The 19,814-nt window shown below is 42.7% G+C and overlaps 2 protein-coding genes across 5 annotated transcripts in view; both read left to right on the top strand.

Annotated features, from left to right (window-relative positions):
- The window catches only part of shroom2a (shroom family member 2a), a 37,999-nt gene extending 22,297 nt beyond the window's left edge, over positions 1–15,702 (top strand). For 2 of the 4 annotated variants that reach the window (XM_084354991.1, XM_084354992.1), the window contains exons 2-10: positions 1,331–1,429; positions 1,998–2,120; positions 2,776–5,212; positions 6,016–6,098; positions 10,641–11,207; positions 11,748–12,308; positions 13,627–13,792; positions 13,910–14,182; positions 14,269–15,702. In XM_084354991.1, the coding sequence (XP_084211117.1) occupies positions 1,335–1,429; positions 1,998–2,120; positions 2,776–5,212; positions 6,016–6,098; positions 10,641–11,207; positions 11,748–12,308; positions 13,627–13,792; positions 13,910–14,182; positions 14,269–14,541 (4,578 nt within the window). In that variant the 5' untranslated portion in view covers positions 1,331–1,334 and the 3' untranslated portion in view covers positions 14,542–15,702. The remainder of the gene's footprint in view (positions 1–1,330; positions 1,430–1,997; positions 2,121–2,775; positions 5,213–6,015; positions 6,099–10,640; positions 11,208–11,747; positions 12,309–13,626; positions 13,793–13,909; positions 14,183–14,268) is intronic. The other 2 variants (XM_084354990.1, XM_084354989.1) reach the window with 1 other exon arrangement.
- An 89-nt stretch (positions 15,703–15,791) lies between these two features.
- cldn34a (claudin 34a) lies at positions 15,792–18,831 on the top strand. Its single transcript, XM_084354994.1, has 2 exons — positions 15,792–15,986; positions 17,708–18,831. Exon 2 carries the CDS (start codon positions 17,796–17,798, stop codon positions 18,549–18,551), a length of 756 nt encoding a protein of 251 aa, XP_084211120.1. The 5' UTR covers positions 15,792–15,986; positions 17,708–17,795; the 3' UTR covers positions 18,552–18,831.
- The last annotated feature ends 983 nt before the right edge of the window (positions 18,832–19,814 follow it).

Below are 19,814 nucleotides of genomic sequence, written 5' to 3'. Positions count from 1 at the left end.
GTAAGCAAGCAAAGCTTTGTCTCAAATTCTTGACCAGTATAAAGCCAAAACTATGATAAATGATTAATTGTTCAAGTCATTTTCAAGCATTAATATAAGAATTTGCTGCTTTTCTTTGCCATTTATGATAGCAAATGAAGAGTCTTTCAGTTTTGGACTATTGGTTTGACAAAGGAAGCTATTTAAAGATTTCAGACATTTTGTGACTAAATGATTAATTGTTTACTCGTAACAATAATCTGCAGATTGATCAATAATGAAAATAATCATAAGTTGCAGTTCTAGACCAGTAAAACAGCATTGTTTTTCAGTTATGTATCAGTAAACCAGTTACTAATGTCTGCCATAACTAAAAAAAACAAGTTCTGAGAGGAAAATAAGGTCCCCAGAACACTGTTTGAAGCTAGAAAAATGGCAGGGTCCGCCAAACATAAACAAAGTAAAACAGTATAAAATTGTGTTGTCCTTTAAGGTCAGTTTGTTTGTTCAGTTTATTCAGTCATGAAAACAAAGAGTTTGTTTATTTAGCGATCTTTTACTGATTAAAATATCTTCCCCAAAACCACATAGTGTACCTTTAAAACACAGGCCTTAAACAATTCAAGTTGACCCATTTAATACAAGGAGGAACTCTATAATTATACCCCTCCCCACTGAAAAATCCTACATATGGAATGATATTAATATCAGTACAGGTTGATGATGTAAGTTTTGCGCCCCGTAGAGGATAGAAAGGTTGTCTGGGAGGCAGACGACAGCTTGGATCGAGGGGTGATGTGGCTGATCTGATTGTGTAAGAGATTCTCTGTTCTGTTAAGCCCTCTGCCCCATGCTGGGCTTCTGTTCCCCCTGGGACCATATGGCAAAGTCTGAGCACGGGCAGTTCACCTCATCTATGTACTGTTTAGATAATGAGCCTAATGACAGATGAGTCAAACTGTGTCTGTTTCCCTCTGGTATTGTCTTCGGTGTTGCAGGTCTTTCATACAGGGGTTTTCTCATATTTCTTAACCTCTTTGACACTCAAAACTGTATGACATCATGATCATATGTCAGTTTGACCAGAAGAGGGGGCTATAACACCATGTATCCACAGAGAGTTACACTTCAGTAGACTGCATATTTGTGTCCTGTGAATTAAACCTCTGTGATAATTAATTTGGATCAGAGGAGATTTAGAGAGCCTTTGTCCTAGTGAGTTCTTGAGTTTCCTCTAGCTCTATAGTGTGCACAAACTAAATGTCAGGTGGTCATTGTCCTGTCTTCTACTGTGAGTCCGATCAATTGTTGGTGAGCTCTTAGTGTGTGTGTTCCTCCCCCTGCTGCCCAGGAATATGAAAATGGATATTGTAACTCAGAAAATGCCCTCAGAGAATGACGTGCATGTGGCAAGAAGCTTTCTTACGAAGATTTTGCGAAGTTCCATGAGGTACGCTCCCGTCTGTGGCTTCATCGTAATGAGTAGTACCTCTCCCCTTTGTTCCACTCCCTGTGCCCATAATCATGTTAATCATTCGTCTAGTAATGATATCATCTTCATTCCTCTCAAAGCAACTGTCCCTCTTCCGTGGTTTATCACCTGTGCTCATTGGCATGTCTCTTTTTGGATTGTCTTGTGGTTTATGTCATTAGATGAATGATATGCATCCCATTGTACTGCATGCAATACACTGTCTGTTCATGACATGCATACACATGTTTTTTGTGGCTCCATTGATAAGGAAATGAATTATGTGTGCAGTATGCATAACTGACAACTGCACAAAGTTTTTGATTAATCACAGGCGTAGATACAAACCATCAAAAACGGTTTCCATCTGTGAATGCATGAGTAAAACAAAATTGTGGCAAATCACGGCCTAGAAGTAGCAAAACAAGTAAATGTCCTGGGTGAGTTGTAGTACTAGCTGTAGCAGAAAACAGTATGTGCAATAGCATACTGTTTTCCATAAGGGGCTGGTCTCTAACCCAGTCTGTGCTTTTTGCCCTCTCTGCAGGCGGAATGAACCCATAAGCAGGCCTCACTCCTGGCACTCCACCAAGTTCAACGAAAGCCAATCAGAGACTGCCAAAACGCAGTCTCCACCCATGCCAGTCTGGCACACCAGATATGATGCAAGGTAACTCTCGGATCTTGAAGTTTGCCTCTTGAGTCTCAGTGTTGGATATCAAGAACTTTAAATTAAAAGTACTGTTTAGGATTATGCTTTATGCTCATGAAAGGGGTGATGAAGTATATTAAAAACACTCAACATAGCTATCGACCTTAACCCTCAAACAGCCTTGATCTGAGTTGTTCTACTACAGATACTGTACATCTTTGTTGGGTCTAACTATTCTGTCGGTGAGAAAGAAAAGTTTTCCTTGTAATATGACTTATGTTGTAAGTCTACAAAAAAGGTTTTGTAGATTTGAATTTGAAAGTCTTTGCAAATGTTGCTGTATTCTCCGGTGACCAAAAAGCTGATAATGAATTGCATCTAAATGCAATAAATCAGCCATGAGACTGTACAGAATTAGATACCACAATTCATAACTTCAGCAAGAGCAATGCTCATCACAATTTCCCAGAGCCCAAAGTGATGTTTTCAAATTGCTTCTTTTGTCCAACCAACAGTCCAAAACCAAAGACTCTTCATATACTGTCATAAATGAAAATCCTTACATTTATAAAGCTGGAACCAGCCTATGTATAACATTTTGTTTTGAAAAAATGACTTCAGCGATTCACTGAAGTTTGTATTTTCACACTTGGTCCTTTGCTTTACCCTCCAGCTCATCCTCGACTGACCTTTCCTCTGGCTGGGAGCAGACAAACCTGCGCAGAGTGTCCGACCAGTTCAGCTCTCACGGCAGCATGGACAGTCTAGAACATGTCTCACACCCGTACTCTGCCGGTCAGCTGTCACCTGCCAAGTCCAACAACAGCATGGAGCATCTCGGAGGAGGGAAACGTGACTCGGCCTACAGCTCCTTCTCCACCAGCTCTGGCACCCCAGACTATACCCTCTCAAAGAGCAATGCTGCCTCAACAGAAAACATGCTCTATAAATTCAGTCAGTGGGATGCCGGAGGAAAGCACAACAATGGCAGAAACAGCCAGGGTGTGAATGAGGGAGTCAAACAGGATGACAGGGTGGCGTACTTCCAGATGCCAGGAGTTGGCACAGGCTGTGAGGGTCCACAGACTGAGGACTTGGCTGGCTCCCGCCACTCCACTTCAAGCAGAATCAGCTATGGACCTGTTTGGCATGTTCCTGAAAAGAAGAAGACAGCTTCCCCCTCTCCTCCTCCACCCCCTCCACCTGCACGCAGTGACAGTTTTGCTGCAACTAAGGTACATGAAAGGGGGCTCGTTATAGCTCAGCCTGAAGGACCTGAAGCACATGTTTCCAGCAAGGCTTCCACTGAAAGTCGCCGCAGCCACAACTTATCCCCGAAAAATGACAGTGATGGTTTTTATGCTTCATCCGATAAATCAAATCATAACCAGTTCAACTCAAACAAGCAGTACTCCCTGTCCAGCAGTGATGTTCGGCAAGGCCAGCCCTCCCATCAGCGACACCATAGTGACAAAAGCACTTTTTATTCTCAGCCCTGGGCTACATCCGTACCAAAGCCTCAGAATGTAGGTGGCTACTATTGTAGCATGCAGGAACTGCCTACTAACGGTTCTGGACAACACTTTGGTCAGAACCAGAGAAAGAACTTAAGCACCTCCCTGTCTACGGCTGCCAGTGACCAAAACACTGACAGCAGCGGACATAGCCGATACTACTGTGTCACAACATGTCAGCCTAACCCACAGCCTATGTCAGGAAAATCAGAGGACAGGAGGAGTGTCACAGGTGTAGACCTGGCACAGACTGGGAATGAGCAGAACTCTCTGAGCCCACAGACGGTCAACAAAGTGAAGTATCATCTGCCCCAACAGCAGCAACACTCCTCACACATTAAAGACAGCAATGGATACAGCAAGCACCAAGTTACTACTGTACTAGAAACCCATGTACCTAAGCCCAGCTCTGATGATAGGGGAAACCAGAGAGGACACAACACACAAAATCCAGAAGCTCACTTCACGAGTTATCCTTCTAACAGACAGGCTGAACAGCGGAGGTCACTGCCACTCCAACATAGAGAATTACCCCAAGACGTCAGACATTACAGCCAAGTGAGCAACAAGATCTGCCCCCAGGCGACCCCCATGCTTCACTCTCTATCTATGGACGCCGCAGGCCAGGAGGCAAGAGGCCCAAACTCTGAGGAGTCCATTGAGAGCAAGCAGGCGAGACGCAGTGACCGCTTCGCCACCACGTTAAGGAATGAAATCCAGATGAGAAAAGCCAAGCTGCAGAAAAGTAAGAGTGCGGCAGCCCTTCCTGGTAGCGAGGGTGAGACTGAGGACGATCAGGATATCTGGAAGTCCACTGAACACACCACCCCCACCTCTGCGGATGGCTCCTTCACCAACACCTACAAGGTTAATCTGAAGGAAGCACAAGCAAGGGTGCTCAAGGCGACGTCTTTCAGGAGAAAAGACCTCGAGCCGGTCTTACTTGAGCATCCTGCGGCTGAGGCCTTGCCTAACTACCCATCCTCAGCGCTGACCCGTAAAGACGTCACCCCTCTGCCAACTGTCTCGGAGTCTGTAATGAGTAAGCCAGGGCCTGCCGGAGGTCAAGTGACTCGCATTGGTGGTCGAAAGCGTTTTCCTGCAGAAAAGAAGGGAAGGTCTTTCTCCGAACCAGACAAAATCCATGAAGTTGGGGTGAAGGAAGATCTCCCTCACAATGAAAATGCAAGTTCCTCACTAGACAAACCGAGGCGGGTAAAACAAAGGGGGAAGCCCTCTTTTCCCAATCAGATTCCCCCTCTGAGCTATACTGAGATCCCCACAGAGACCAGGGCCAGAGGTCTTTCCACAACCAGTGAAACAGAGGACACAATGAAAGGCAGAGAATACACTGAAGAGGTCCAGGGAGGTCCTTACTCGGCACACAAGCTGTCCATCCTGGACCAGCAAAGACTGGGCACCTTCGCCGAGTATGAGGCAAAGTGGAATATACAGAAGAAAAACCCAGAAACAAGAGCCTCCGGGCGGTACCGGTCAGCTGATAACATCCTGGATCCAGGACCAGAGGAGAGGACCAAAACCACCTGTTTCCACGAGAGATCTCGATCGTCTCCTTCAGCTGACATCTATGGACAGGTGAGGCGCAAAGTTTGTTAGTGATCTCAAAAGGATCACAGAAAGTAGGACGGCTTGTCTCCACTTCCTCCCGCTGTAAAAAAATTAAGCCAAAATCTTCTAATATGGGTCTGCCATCTTGTGCTGGTGATATCTTTATGATTTTGTGGTCCTACACTTATATATGTCTGACTTAATCGTGAACAGGACTTCTGTCAATCATTCAATCATGATGTCATAACCCTTTTATAGCATCAAGTAACTAATTAAAACCAAACTTATCAGGAAAAATGAACAACCTACAATGACAGTAGCAATCTTTGGGAAAGATTTACTTGATGTGTACTGGGATTTTTTAGTTTATACTTTAGTTTATTCAAGTCATTGGCTGTATACTTTATATACAGCCAATGACTTGAATAAACATTTTATTTGAATAACCAAAAAAAAAGGAGAGATCTCTTGGTTGTAACTTTGCTTCAGTTACTTAAATGTCGCAACTCTACCAAGCCCTCGAGGCGGCTTCATGTCTCATTAAGACAAACACACTGGCTGAAGTGAAAGGAACAAAGGAAAGAGCCAAGTCAAATATTAATCCATGTTTGTTCATATGACACACCCTCAGCGTAAGGAAAAGAGAGGGGCATCAACCCGCTGATTTCTTTTTTCTCTATTGTAAAACCAGGAAGCTGCAACATGAGTTGGTTGAGATAATTAACAGAAGACAAGAACTGTCGCTTTGGATAACCTGGAAGCCTCTTTTCTGTGGATTGTTTGGATGCTTTTGCATAAAAGACATTGTGTTTGTTTAACTTCATTTACAGAAGATTCAAGTTCCTGCAAGAAAGTCTGAGACAGAATATTCCCAGACGGAGAAACCTGCTGAACCACTCAACGCTGCCACAGGGTGAGTAAATTTCGTTTGATGTGACCTGCTAGTACACCAGTGTCGGGATTGCCTTTTAGGAAGTATTAAATGATCTTTGAGGGAGTAATCAAGTATTATTATTTGTCAGCAATAGTAATATTGTAACAGAATGCCAACAAAACAATGACTCTATTTGACCTTTTTATTTATTGTTCTTGCACCAGTGTCTGTGTGTCGGTATCATACTATCAGCATGTTCAGGGTGATATGTTATTGTGTTTCTGCTTCTGAGCCTTATCAGTGAAAGAGGGCAGTAATCTTGTAGAGGAACAGTGAAGTCTTTATAATCTGTCGAGGCATACCAGTCGTACTGCCTTGGCGCAGCTGTGACAACATAAGTCGTCTGTCTGGCTGGGCTTTGTGTCATTTAGTGGAGGCTTGCTGGTGTAGGCGAGGCATCTGACCATGTGTGACAGTGAGGAAGTGTTTCTTCAGCCCTCTATCAGAGTGTAATGGGGACCCGAGTTCAGGGGGCCAGCCCCAAGGCATGAATTTATCATCAGTAAGATCTGTTACTTTGCATAATTGGATTTTGTATCCACGCTAGCACTGTGGCTTTATGGATGGCAACGTCAGGCTGCTGATGGGTACAGACTAAAATATCTCAACAGCTATTTGAAATTTTGTACAGATATTCATGGTTCCCAGAGGATGAAGGCTTTTTTTTTTTATCATTCGACTTTTCTTCGAATGCCACCATGTGGTTAACACACTACGGAATCGTTTGCCATAAAATTTAGTGCAGACGTTCATCCCATAACTTTTTTCTAGTGCCATCATCAGATCAATATTTTAATATGTCCAAGATTTTGGTTCATGATCAAATCACCTGCCAGAATGACATTCCTAACAAGCCTCAGCTCTGCAGCTAATTAGTAAATATTAGCATACCAACACGCTAAACTAAGATGGTCAACATGGTGAACACATCTGCTAAACATCTGCATTTCTGCCGTGTCATTGTGAGCATGTTATAATGCCGACGTAAAGGGTAGCTCCATCAATTTGACCCATTAAAATGTGTTTACAGGTCTTGGGGAGTATTATGGGTAATTTAAGTGCCAAGAATTGAAAAGGAAGAAGAATGTATGGAATAAAAAAGGTGATATATCCCACATTAGGGTTTTCCCACAGTAGGTGGAACTAACTAAACACAGGCTGACCTATAATCATATCTTGTAAAAGAAACGTATCCTTAATTACTTTTAATTTGCTGGGAAAAAGTGTGGAAATATTCACTCCATCTTTGTCAGGAATTGTCTATAAGCCTGGAAACCCTCATTATAATATGAAGCTGTCTGTGTATATGAGTTGGTTTGAACCTCCCTCCTCAGTGACTGTTTGTTTTATGGGCAGGGTAGAAGTGTTTACAGGTAATGTTGATGATTTCATGTGATCCTTTGATGATCCCGTATGAGCTCCTGTTTTATGATAACAGTGCGATATTGTTTGGACACCTGTTGTTCCTGTTCGCCTCTCTTATGTTTCCGTCCTTTATTTAAAAATGCTGTCACTTAATTTATTCTGATTAATTTCACCGTTGCCAGCTGTGTCCGGCCTTCTGTTTAAGGGGCAATCCACCGCTTTTACACGTGAAGTTCGGTTTACTCCTCATGGAGAGTACGACTCCAGACTGAGAAAATGGTTGTATAATGTCATCTGTGGCTGTGGAGGAGCTTTCCAAATTTGAAAAAGTAACTCTGATGATGTCATCGGGGTTATCATGGCTTGGGTTTAAGATTCTTGAGATTTAATTTTCGAACAGAACACTTGAGTCACAAGTTTGAGTAGAGCAGTTTTAAAGAAGTGGGTATCTACAGTACCAGACAGGGAGGGTTTTAATGAAAGATGCTACAGCTTTACATTGTGGGAAGTGTAGCATCCAGAATTTTTGGGGCTTGACCTATAGCCAGAGACCAAAGCCAGGATATCTTGCCCTCTTTAACTTGGCATTTGGAGCGTCATCTTTTATTCTGTCTCTTTTAGGAACTTTAAGGAAGTACAAATTGCTGGAGTATCCATTTAATGCTTCAGTTTCATGCTTTGTAATGCAGGATTACACAGTAATATACAGTATGTACTTGATCGATGTGTTGTGAGCATGTTTTTCCTGATTCCAGTTTTAAAAGAACAATAACATTATTGTCTGATTACTCAGAATCATCCTTAAACTATGTACAGTGACGTGGTCAAGATGACTTCATGGTCTGTAACCAGTTATTCAGGAGTCCTTGTGCTTTATCTAAACTTCCCAAAGGTGAAACTCTTTTAAGGGTGTAGAGTATCTGATCTTGAGCAATCTCATTGTAGGAGCCACACCATCTGACACTCACGTTTGCATTACAACAACAACAGTGCAGAGGATGTTATTGTCTGAAAAGCCGGGGAGATGAGCTAAGTGAGGCGTGCTCCACCCAGATAGGGTTATATTGATACAAGTGTAAAGAGATACCGACAGGTGGCTTCTGTCACAGACAACCAGCAGACACACAGCAGCAGGCGCACTCGCTTTTACACTCTCTTCTATGGAAATGACACTAGTGAAACATCTCATAGGGTGAGTTCATACATTGATTTCTTTTTCATTATTATTGAAATATATACTGTATTTGATCAAAGTCTACCCATATTAAAGCTATTTTGGGGAAAAAAAACAATTCTCAGAGACAAAAGCTATTGAATGCCCAAAAAAGCTGTATCATAACGCACACAGATAACTGTGTTACTTTTGTGTTGTGTATTCTTGCTGATAACTAAATAGTCTCTTCTTACATTAATAAATGTCATTGGTTAAATGCCTACATCATGTTAACACGACTCATATTCCGCCTATCGGACACTGAAGTCACATCCCTGGCATCATATTTCACGTCTCCATGAGGTAACTTTCTCACACTCTATGTAGAGTTGAGGCTGAGACACGAGGGAGGGTCGCAAGCTGCGGCAACAGTTGTTCATTGGGTGACTTGTCACAGCTTGTAAGAATTCCTATTGGGAGTTTTGAGTTATGGCATCCGTCTGTCACAGCGCTGTATCTTGTGACTGCAGAGTCGATACAGTTTCGTCCTGTGTGATTTATCTGTTAATGTTCTCTGAGCGCTCTTGATTGAATTTGTATCTGAGGATGCCTGGAAATGTAATCTGTGTGTGTGTGTGTGTGTGTGTGTGTGTGTGTGTGTGTGAGACCGCAGTTTGGCAGATTGTCATTAGATCCAGACAGAAGAATGCAAGTCAGCATTCCACTGTGTTGTTTTGTAATGGTTAAATTATGCCAAGACACAGCACACATACTGCCGCAAGTCTTTGTACTGGAGAAAATGCAACTTCAAAACTAAGTTAAAATAAAAACAACAAAAACGATGAATACAAGGTGTTTCTCACTTGTAATACGTAAAGCTGCTGTAAGTGATTTATTTTTATTTTATTATAGTGTTAAATAGCTCTATATTCTAATAGTAATCACTGTTATAGCGTATTCGGTATTTCTCTCCTCCCCCTGCTCATGCAGTCAAGGAGAAAATAGATTTTCTGGTGTCCCGGCCCACTTTATCTAGTCAAGAAGGAGACCTCAACAAAGAGGCGGTCCTGTCTGTTTGTTAAGACGTAGAGAGCAGGATTCTCCGGTTTGCTGCTGATTTGGTGATTACGGATGCACATTCACGATCATGTACGTCATGTTCATGCAGAGAAGAGGAACAGGATTCCTAACCGCAAAATGAAAGTTGGCACTTACAGCAGCTTTAAAATATCTGCCAATGAAACCAGTGAAACGTTCCCATATCTCACTGAAATGTTTCTTTCTGTGAGCTCCAAATATTAAAGCAACATTATGTAGAAATTGGTATTTTGTACAATTTGGCGCCCCCCTGAGTGCAACACCACTGTCATAAATTCAGATCCCAGGTCTGTAACAATTTGTGAGGCATAATGTAGGTGCTAACTACGAACAAAACTCATTACATAACAGTGTAATGTGTTGAAAACTTGTACCTTGAAGTAAACATGTATGTAACACTGCGATCCTGCCCTCTCACTGAAGTTACATGCAGAAACAAGTGATGGGGGGGCAGAGTGGCTGAGACAGAAGACCCTGTACCATCACAATGATTTTGAAGCAGTTATTTTAACATAAAAGTTACATAATGTTGCTCTAAACTCTTGTTCCCCTTCAGTGTCAAACTTGCCTACAAACAGTTAAAAGCTTAGATGTGAATCAGGCAGGAAAAAGTGATCCAGTCTTGATGCTTTGCACTGGAGGATTATTTATTCCTCTTTGCTGACTTGTGGGAACTGAAATATTCCTCCTCAGGCTGCCAGCTGAACAGTTACCAGGGAGGAGGCCTGCAGCAGCAGCAGAGAGGGAGACGTGTGTCTTGTCATGGTGGCATAATCATAGTGGCTGCTGGAGAGACGAGCAGGGCCTCTGCCACAGTGTGTTATTTGATTGAGCTGCAGATGATAGTCCGTGCTGCCTGGCTGTTGCTCAGTGTGTAATTAAAAGCTTTCTATTGTGTTCCTCAGGTTCTCTGACAGAGGGCCCGCTGACTGTAAAGTGAGAGAAAAGCCTGTGGAGTTCGAACATTACTCAGCGCCACCCCCACCGCCCATGACAGGAACCAACCCTGACAGCAGAGACAGAGCTGCCCCGGCTACCGTGAACCACAGACCCACATCTATCTCCCACAGTGTCACAGAGTCTGTCGGACCTCAGCCTGAGGGCCACACTGAGACTCCGTCTGGGCTGAGGAGGAAGCCCCCTGTGCCGGAGAACCCACCCAGATGCCCAGAGGTCGACACTGGTTCCCAGAGCGAAATCTTCACCCACAGCTCTCTTAACTCCGCCTCTGCCCCCACCCACGCTGCAAAGGGAGATTCAGAGCAGGGCAAAGGACTTGTGGACAAAGGACAAGGGGCAGTACATCATCTGTCAACATCCAATCCTCAGCCTGCCTCCTCTCCCCCAGCTTCCTCCCACAGACCCTCAGGGCCGGCCACTATGGAGAGACAGCGCTCTCCATCTCCACAGTTTTCCCCTCAGAGACTCAGTGACAAGCCGCCGGTCTCTCTTCAGGATGAAGACTCAAACAGGTAAACTTTTTTTATTTACTCAAACTGTGCTTAGTATTGCACTGAGTTAAGTCAGAGTACAGTGACTGAACCTCCTCCACTCATCGTGTCTTTATGCTGCCTTTACAAAGGAGCTTATTGAGAGTCCGTGTATTTGTAGAATAAGCATGTGAGTGCTATCAAGCCGCAGTAAATTAGAGGGATTCTCTACATTTTTATAAAAGCCACTGGTGGTTTGGGGATAATTGAGCTAACTGCTGAAAATGTAAAATGTAGTCTAAATGCCCCTGTTGTGAAGCTGCTTATTCATCCTCTTGATCCAGAAACTAATTGATATCATCTGTAGTGAACTTATGACTGTGCAGAAGGATTATTACAGCTAGCAGAAACCAAAGTGGTGGGAGGAGTCCACATGTCTGGGATATTCCAGCGTGCTGGCCATGGAAAAAATCCCAGTTGCCATCATGCAGTGAAACTTTAAATCAGCGTTTTTCTCCTTTTTAGAGAGAAATTCTTGGTGCTTCTTTTTGTAAGTTTCTCTCTCTTTCTCTGATGTTTCAGGATGGAGCATGTGATAGAAAACCAAACTTCTGCAGTGAAGAAAGTGCCCATCAGGATTGTCCACTCAGAGGGAGTCACAGAGAAGGAGAAGAGCCCGTTTTTGCAGCACACCGACCCTCCTGCTGTTGAGGCTGAGGGTCCTGGTGGAACCAGGCTGGGCAGTCTGGGAGCTGCAGGGCAGGACTCGGTCTTCTGCGCCTTTACTCGCCAGAAGGAGCCCGACAGTACGCCGGCCGCTCAGACGGACCCAAAGCACCAGACAGAGGCATACATGAGCACCGTTGGAGATCGCATCAACTCTACCAGTCAGCAGCCTGCAGACGAGCCCAGCAGGGTGACAGTTACCACAGGATTGTCTGAGGATCAGAAGAGAGAGGAGCTGGCCCGGGACATCATGGGGAAGGATAAATCACTGGCTGATATTCTGGACCAGAGCAAGATGAAGACCACCATGGACTTGATGGAGGGGATCTTCCCTCAGGAGGAGCAGCTGTTGGAAGGAGCTCACCAGCGCAGGAAGGTGTCCCCGAAACAGACAGCCCCCCGGCCTACTGAGGAAAGGTCAGCCTCGCACTTGAGCTTTTATATCTGTATATCTGTTTATAACTTAATTTGTACATATAGCAGCTCACCTGCTCACCTTAGCTTGTTTTACCTGTAGTGTGTGTATTTACTCTCAGCATGTGCAGTTAGTTTGATATGTGCAAAGCTGACACGTAAAGTGACTCCTGGAAAATCAAATCGTAAAGCTCTTTTAGTCATCTGTGTGTGTGTTTGAGGTAGGGCTGCACAATGTTGGAAAAAAAAATGACATTACAATAACAGATGAGTTGAATTGCTCTATTTGGAAGGAATGAATCATTTTAGGAGGATTTTTTAGGCGAGTGTATTTTTGCCAAACATCCAAATTAGGGCCTATTTTGTTGAAAGAGTTCATACAGTGTGCATGGCACCAGTCATAGACTGCTAATTTAGTCTAATTGACTAAATTAGCAAACTTCTTTTGTAAATTAGTGATTAAAAAATGAGAACCTTGCAAGTTTTACGTTTATATCAAGCAGCAAAAAAGTAGTTGCATGACGCCTTTGAGTTGAATTGCCTCACTTGACATTGCACGTCCTGCGATCTGACTGTTGCGCAGGCGCACATTGCAATGACGATGCTGAAACAACATATTGTGCAGCCCTAGTATGAGGTGAAACTCATTCATAGACATTTATACAGACTCTTGCAATATTTTATGGGCACTCCTGAAAAAGCCTTCAGACCTCATGCAAGAACTTTTTATATTCTTCCTAAATCTCTTTTTACAGACTTCTTAGCTTTCAAGTCAGATTCACCAAAGTCTTTAAATGCACAAACATCATTAAATCACTTGTATTAACCAGATGAATACCAACTCCTCATGAGTATGGACATGATCATGAAATTTTGTATGCCGTCTTAAGTCACCATACAAGTGTAACAGTGTCAGTAGTTGTATTAGTTGATGCGAAAAAACACTTAATAATATTGGTACAGCTGCCATTCACGTTATCAAAGCAGCAGCACTATGCACTAATCATTACTTTCATTGCCGGTTAATCTTTCAGTTATTATCTCAATTAATTGACAAGTTGTTTGGTCTATAAAATGTCAGAAAATGGTGAAAAATATCGACTGAGTTTACTTTCACAGAGGAGTGAAGACACCAGAAAATACTCACATTTAAGACTCTGGAATCAGAGACTTTCGACTTTCTTGTTTTTCCTTAAAAAAATACTCAAACTTATGAATTAATTATTAAAATAATTGCACTTGGTTAATCATTGCAGCTCTACCTGTGTGTTCTTATTTGGTTTGCTAATGTAAAAAACATTAATTGTTTCTTGTATTTCAGGGAAAAGGAGGACAGTATGGCGGCAGCTGTCACCATGGTGACCAGCTCTACATATTACAGCACATCTGCTCCCAAAGCTGAGCTCCTTCTTCAGATGAAGGACATGCAGGAGCAGGAGGAGGAAGACTCTGAAGAGGAACTGGACATTGACCTGGCCAACAAGAAGGTACCACACACTCACAGAAGGAACCCATTCATATTTAGTGTTGCTCAGAACAGACGAGAAAGATGAGATTACAGTCCTGTTTCATGTGAGTTTTGGTTTTGTGTTCTGTTTTCTCAGCAAGAGCTGATCGACAGCCTTAGCAAGAAGCTTCAGGTGTTGCGGGATGCGCGGGAGAGTCTTCAGGAGGACATCCTCGACAACAACGCTCTGGGAGACGAGGTGGAGGCCCGAGTCCAGGAGGTCTGCAAACCCAACGAGCTGGACAAGTTCAGGATGTTTGTCGGGGACTTGGACAAGGTGGTGAGCCTGCTGCTGTCCCTGTCGGGCCGCCTGGCCAGAGTGGAGAACGCCCTCAACAGTCTGGAGGAGGACGCTACTGCTGAGGAGAGGGTGAGTAAATAGAGTAGATAGCTAAAAATTCCCTATGTGGGCTTTTTTTCATCCCACAAAAATCCTAATGTTTCTTTCATCCACAGCGTACATTGGTTGAGAAGCGGAAGCTGCTGATTCGACAGCACGAGGACGCAAAGGAGCTGAAGGAGAACCTGGACCGTCGAGAACGCGCGGTTTACGAGATCCTGGGCAACTACCTGCAGGAGGACAGCCTTACGGACTACGAGCACTTTGTCAAGATGAAGTCTGCGCTCATCATCGAGCAGCGCAAGCTTGAGGATAAAATCAAACTGGGCGAGGAGCAGCTCAAGTGTCTGATGGACAGTCTGCCCATAGAGCAGAGGCTGGCCTTTTGAAGCAGTGGACACTGATGAACTCTGATTAATAAGACTCGTCATGGTGCTCCGAGTTGTCCAGCAGAGGGAGACAGAGATGAGGAGTCTGCGGAGACGACCTGTTGGGACTTTTTTTCTTTACTTAGTTCTGTGAAGCCTCATCTGAGCACATCTTACTACTTCATGGACTTCTATAACATCACCTGGACTGACAGCATCCTTAGGTGCTGCTTTTCCTGGCATCAACCAACCACTGTATCTAAAGTCTTTCACGCCATTTTTGCTTTGTTTTTATTTTTACGATTTTGTTTTTTGTTTTTTTTTAGTAATTTATTGTAGCCTTTTGAATCCGCGCAGGAGGGGACAGTATTTTATCTTCAACTGATTCGCAGCAATGCTACCTGATGTGTGTTACACGCTGAGCAACTAGGAGTATTTATCATGGTTTATGTTTAATTTCAAAAAAAAAAAAAATGTTTTCACATAATCCACAAAATCTGGCCGAATATTTCAATAAACACGAAGGTTTTTGTTAACATTTATATATAAACTAGTGGCCTTTTTACTAAGAGTTTCGTGCCCGCTGAAGAACCTTTTTTCCTCTGTGGGATGTTAGTGAATGTACCTGAAGGAAAGGTGTGCAGATAAATTTTAAAGAGCACTTGTTCAACTTCACTAAACAGAAGAACGGTAGCACTTCACATCCAGACTTTAACTCAAGTGAAATCCACATTTGAAGTGCCTGGAGAGTCACTGCCAACACTGTCCGGTCTTTTTCACCCACTTCTGCACGTTTCATCCGTTAGTGCTGCTCTGAAAATAAAACTTGTTTAGATGATGATATCGCCACGTATAAGTTGACCAAGTGTTTCTGTATTTTGTTTTATTATTTCACTGTGTTTTTGTTATTCACGGTGCAGATGGTGAATGCATAGTTACCACAGTTGTTACTAAAAAAATTGCTCTGGTTGATGAATCATTGCATTTTGACCAGCTTGAACTTCAGTTATCAAATGTCTAAATTTCAGACTGTAAGGATTAAATAAGTCTCCCTATTGGAGGATGTTTGTTCTGCACATTTGAGAATATGACTTTCACACGCTTCGTGCACTGCTACAGCCCGACTCTTAACACTTTATCAGCTGTGCTCCTTTATATCAAATAAAGAGTCTGCTGGAATCACGCAGTGGTCGTGTTTGATTGATTTTTCTCTTCAGCGATCAGCTCATTCGTCCTCGTCATTCATTAACTCCACCACACCCTCCTCTCTCCTGATTGTGTGGAGGCTGAAGACTTTGACATGAAAAGGATTATCTTTAACAGTCAGGTGTGACAGCCTTCCTCTCACATAACCAAAGCAACATGTGGACCGTCAATTAGAATTGTTCTCCTGTGGTAAATCCGGCATCTGTGGAAACAATCAGTGGATACTGACAACAAGGAATCTGAGCTTGAGACGCATCAAAGTGAGTGAGAAGACTTTACAGAGGGTTGTTTTATTTTACTGCGTGAGCTGCAGACATTTAAATGGACAATCATTAACGACAGTATGCTACAGTAAAGCTTGAGTGCGGGTGTAGCTACAGTTACAATAAAACAAGCTTTCTCGTCACTTCCACTGCAAGAGTTTTATTCTCTACATGACTGATCAACATTTGAATTTTCATCTAAAACTCGCTAAGGTAATTTCTTCTTTGAGGGATTGTATTTGTTGATTTTATATTGTCATACTGTTTGTTTGTATCCTTGATAATGTAGGAGAAACTTGGAATATAAAAGCTGGGATTTTCAGATGACTCTCAGTGCTGTTTTATGTTTGTAGCAGGTAGAAAATGAGTGCAGATATTGTCTGAAGAAATTGAAGGATTAAGTGTTACGAGGCCAAGTTCTTCCTCCATGGAATAAATAGGGTTGAGTTTATTAATGTATACTTATAAAAACAATCACAACAAACAACTAGTGTACGTATAGCATATCCTGGAAAATAAGTAGAATAACTGCAGGTACAGATTAGTATGAGGGTTCTTGTCACGATACTGGATTTTCAAACTTCAACACAAAACCTTGAAAAATATTTATATTCAATACCATTTTTTGATACCACAGAAAAATATTGGCTCAACTTTGACAGCTTAAATTTTAAATTATTGGTCAAAGGTAAATATAACAAGGCTATAATATGACAACAAGATAGGACTGTGCTTGGCTGGTAGCAGAGGACAGCTGAAAGACTGTGGTTAACATTTAATATCACACTTTTTCTTTTTAGATTAGGCCTTCAAAAATAATGTGTGTGTGTGTGAGAGAGAGTGAGAAAGGAGCTAGTGCAGGTTTATCAATGCTGCAGAAAATGAGTATTAAACGTTTCAAACATTCAGAATCGATACGTAGCGATATATATTGATATCATATATTATTATTATCACAGTCTATGGTAATGTTTATACTGAGAAGCAAACATCCTTACATCCTTCTCGCCACCGTGGGCTCTGTAACACGTGTATATACAGGGACTTAATAGTAAACCTGATTTATTGACCTTTACTTACATGTTGATTAGCAGTGCAATATTTTTATATTGCGGTTTCAAACACTTATTTGTACATGAGTAAATATGATATAGCCTACTTAACATTTCCAACTCAGCAAAGAAGGTCCAAGAGCCCCAAAACCCAAAACCCTAGTGAGTGCCATTGAGGGTCACTAATTGTATCAATTGCAAATTTGTTATCAACTTTACTTGACTAAAGTTTACTTAATTCATCTTTTTAGGGGTCTTTGTGTGGGGGTCAGTTGGGCACGTAAATATTGTTTTGCTGCCTGGTAAATTAACAGTTTTTCATAACTAATTTTTTTTATTGGTATTGGTCTGGAGGCGAAATGTCTGAGGTACTTATCTCAAAACCTCAGCTGATAAAATTATCTACATTGCTAGATATCACAAGCGTAAGCGTCTAAGTGAGGAAATCTGTATTATTATTTTTTTTACCCTTTCAAGGTTCCTCCTGATGTGCATCAGAGTACCTTTGTACCGTTATACACTAAGGAAAAGATAATTTGAAAGTTATATTCCATTTCTGCCCCTTAATGCCTTTAAAGCCTTCACTACACACTGTACCTGGAGTCAACAAACCTCTGAGAAGCTCTGAGTTTCAGACATTTTAACACAGTTGTGTTTTTTCAGCAGGTGTGATGGGGGTCAGGCACAATGTCTGAGCTCAACAATGACTGAGTCATCGATCAGTCTCTGAGCATTAGCGGTCACACTGGGCAGGATGATCTACTTGGCTCACACAGCTCACCAGCAGTTCCTGGGCCTGATAGCCGGGTTTGTGGCATGGATCCTCATCATGGCCACGGCTGGCCTCAACGAGTGGCGGCTGTGGCAGGTGGAAGACGCGTCAGTCATCACCTCGGGCGTGGCCTGGGTGGGTATCTGGAGGGCCTGTTTCTACAGTCAAGTCCTGCCCCAGTTCGAGAACTGTCAGAGCCTCAGCATCTCGGACGACTTCCTCCCTACAGAGATCCCCGTGGCTCAGGTGCTGATCATGCTGGCGGTGATCTGCGGCCTGGCAGGGAACATCATCGCTGCACTGGCCATGAGGATGGCCTACTTCTCTGTGGAGAATCGTGGGAACATACGTCTGATGTTTTTGCTGGCGGGGACCCTGTATGTGCTGACGGGGACGTTCTCCTTGGTGCCGTTGGTGTGGAACATGAGCTCTGTGCTGAACAACAGCACCATAGACTTTCCTCCTGAGTACCACCTCCCCGCTGCTCCTGTCAAGCAGCATATCGGCTCAGCCATCGCATTGGGCATCTTAGCCTCCATATTGATGCTCATCAGCGGGTTTCTTTTCCTTTGCTACCGCTACGCTTGGCAGGCCCTAGGCTCAGAGGCCCCCAGAGACACCAGGGACCCTCTCCACGGTCCCTGGACAGAAACGACACTGGCACAGAACAATGCTTTGCCAAACGGAGACAGCCATGGCATGGATAATCCTGCATTTCACAGCGAAGAAGCCTCATGATGGCAAGAACAGAATACTAATTTATAATCTGGGATCTTCATCTTTTTCATCCATGGGAAAGAGACTCGGACCATTACAGAGAATAAAATGACATTTAAAGAACACTGCTGCTGAATCACAAACGTTGAAATGGACTACAGTAAAACACAGCATCATCCAGAGTAACAGTCAAGAATTCATTGTCACCGAATCACAATCTGAAAAATAAAATCTGATTCAACTATTACTGCTAGAAACATTAATGTATTAAATTGAGTTGTGTTCTCCTTTTTACCTGACGATGCGTCTTTCAAATGTCGCCATCTTGTCAACACTGAACAACATCCCTGATTCATTGTTGGCACTGAAGTTAGCTGTTGAGCTGCTAAATGCTCCACTATATTAACAAGCTTGTTGTCGCTAACGTCTTCAGTCTGCCATTTGTGATGGGAAGTCTAGTGGTGGTGTTTAGCAGAAATACAGCAACATTAGCATTTATTTGGAGTTGTGTTTACGTCCACTTGATGAATGTAAGTTAAATTTTAACTCTCATTTCAGCTCCATTTTGGTTTTTACTAACTCCTGAAGGAAGTTTTTTTAGATTAAGTTAGCTCTTTAGCTGCTAAATGCTCCACTATGTTGACAAGCTTGTTGTCACTAATGTTTCTGCCTACCACTTTTTCTGGGAAGCTAACGTACAGTGGGGCGGTTTAGCAGCTATGGAGCAACTTAACATTTATTCTGAGCTGTTTTTGTGTCCACCTGATGAAAAAATACTTATTTTAGCTCTGTTTTGGTTTTCACTAACTCCTGAAGGAAAGCATTTAGCTTATGTTAGCTCTTTGGCTAGTATGTGCTCCACTCTTCACGGGCGTCTCTGTCATTTTTCAATTGGAAATAGTTGCCTGGCCTCAAACAATGCTGTGACTGCGGTGAAAGTGAACAAGAAATCAGTAAGGTTGTTGGCCAGAAAACCAAAACAAGGAGCTGAAAGAAGCTAAAACAGTCCGCTGACAGAGTTGGTGATAATATTTGGGGTTTTCACTTTAAGCGACATGTCATCCAAATATCTGATCCAAATGATAATGTGAAATATTGATTATAGCTGCTTTAACTTTGTACTGTAACACAACATGTTGTATAATGATATGATATGGGTTCCTGCTGTCGTTCTGTTAATAAAACCTACACAGCTAAACTCTATTTTAACTTCATGTGGCTGCGGTGAAGTGATTACAGCTATAATACATTTATGTTGCCAGAGTTCAGGGACAGGTGTTATAA

This window comes from Pagrus pagrus (assembly GCF_965226575.1).
Source record: "Pagrus pagrus genome assembly, chromosome: 6".
NCBI lineage: Eukaryota > Metazoa > Chordata > Actinopteri > Spariformes > Sparidae > Pagrus > Pagrus pagrus.
Note: the sequence above shows the minus strand (reverse complement) of the source record. Positions and strands in the feature narration are given on the sequence as shown.

What these genes read in the sequence shown, in the direction of transcription:
- cldn34a (XM_084354994.1), top strand. Translation starts at nt 17,796, where the DNA reads ATGATCTACTTGGCTCACACAGCTCACCAGCAGTTCCTGGGCCTGATA.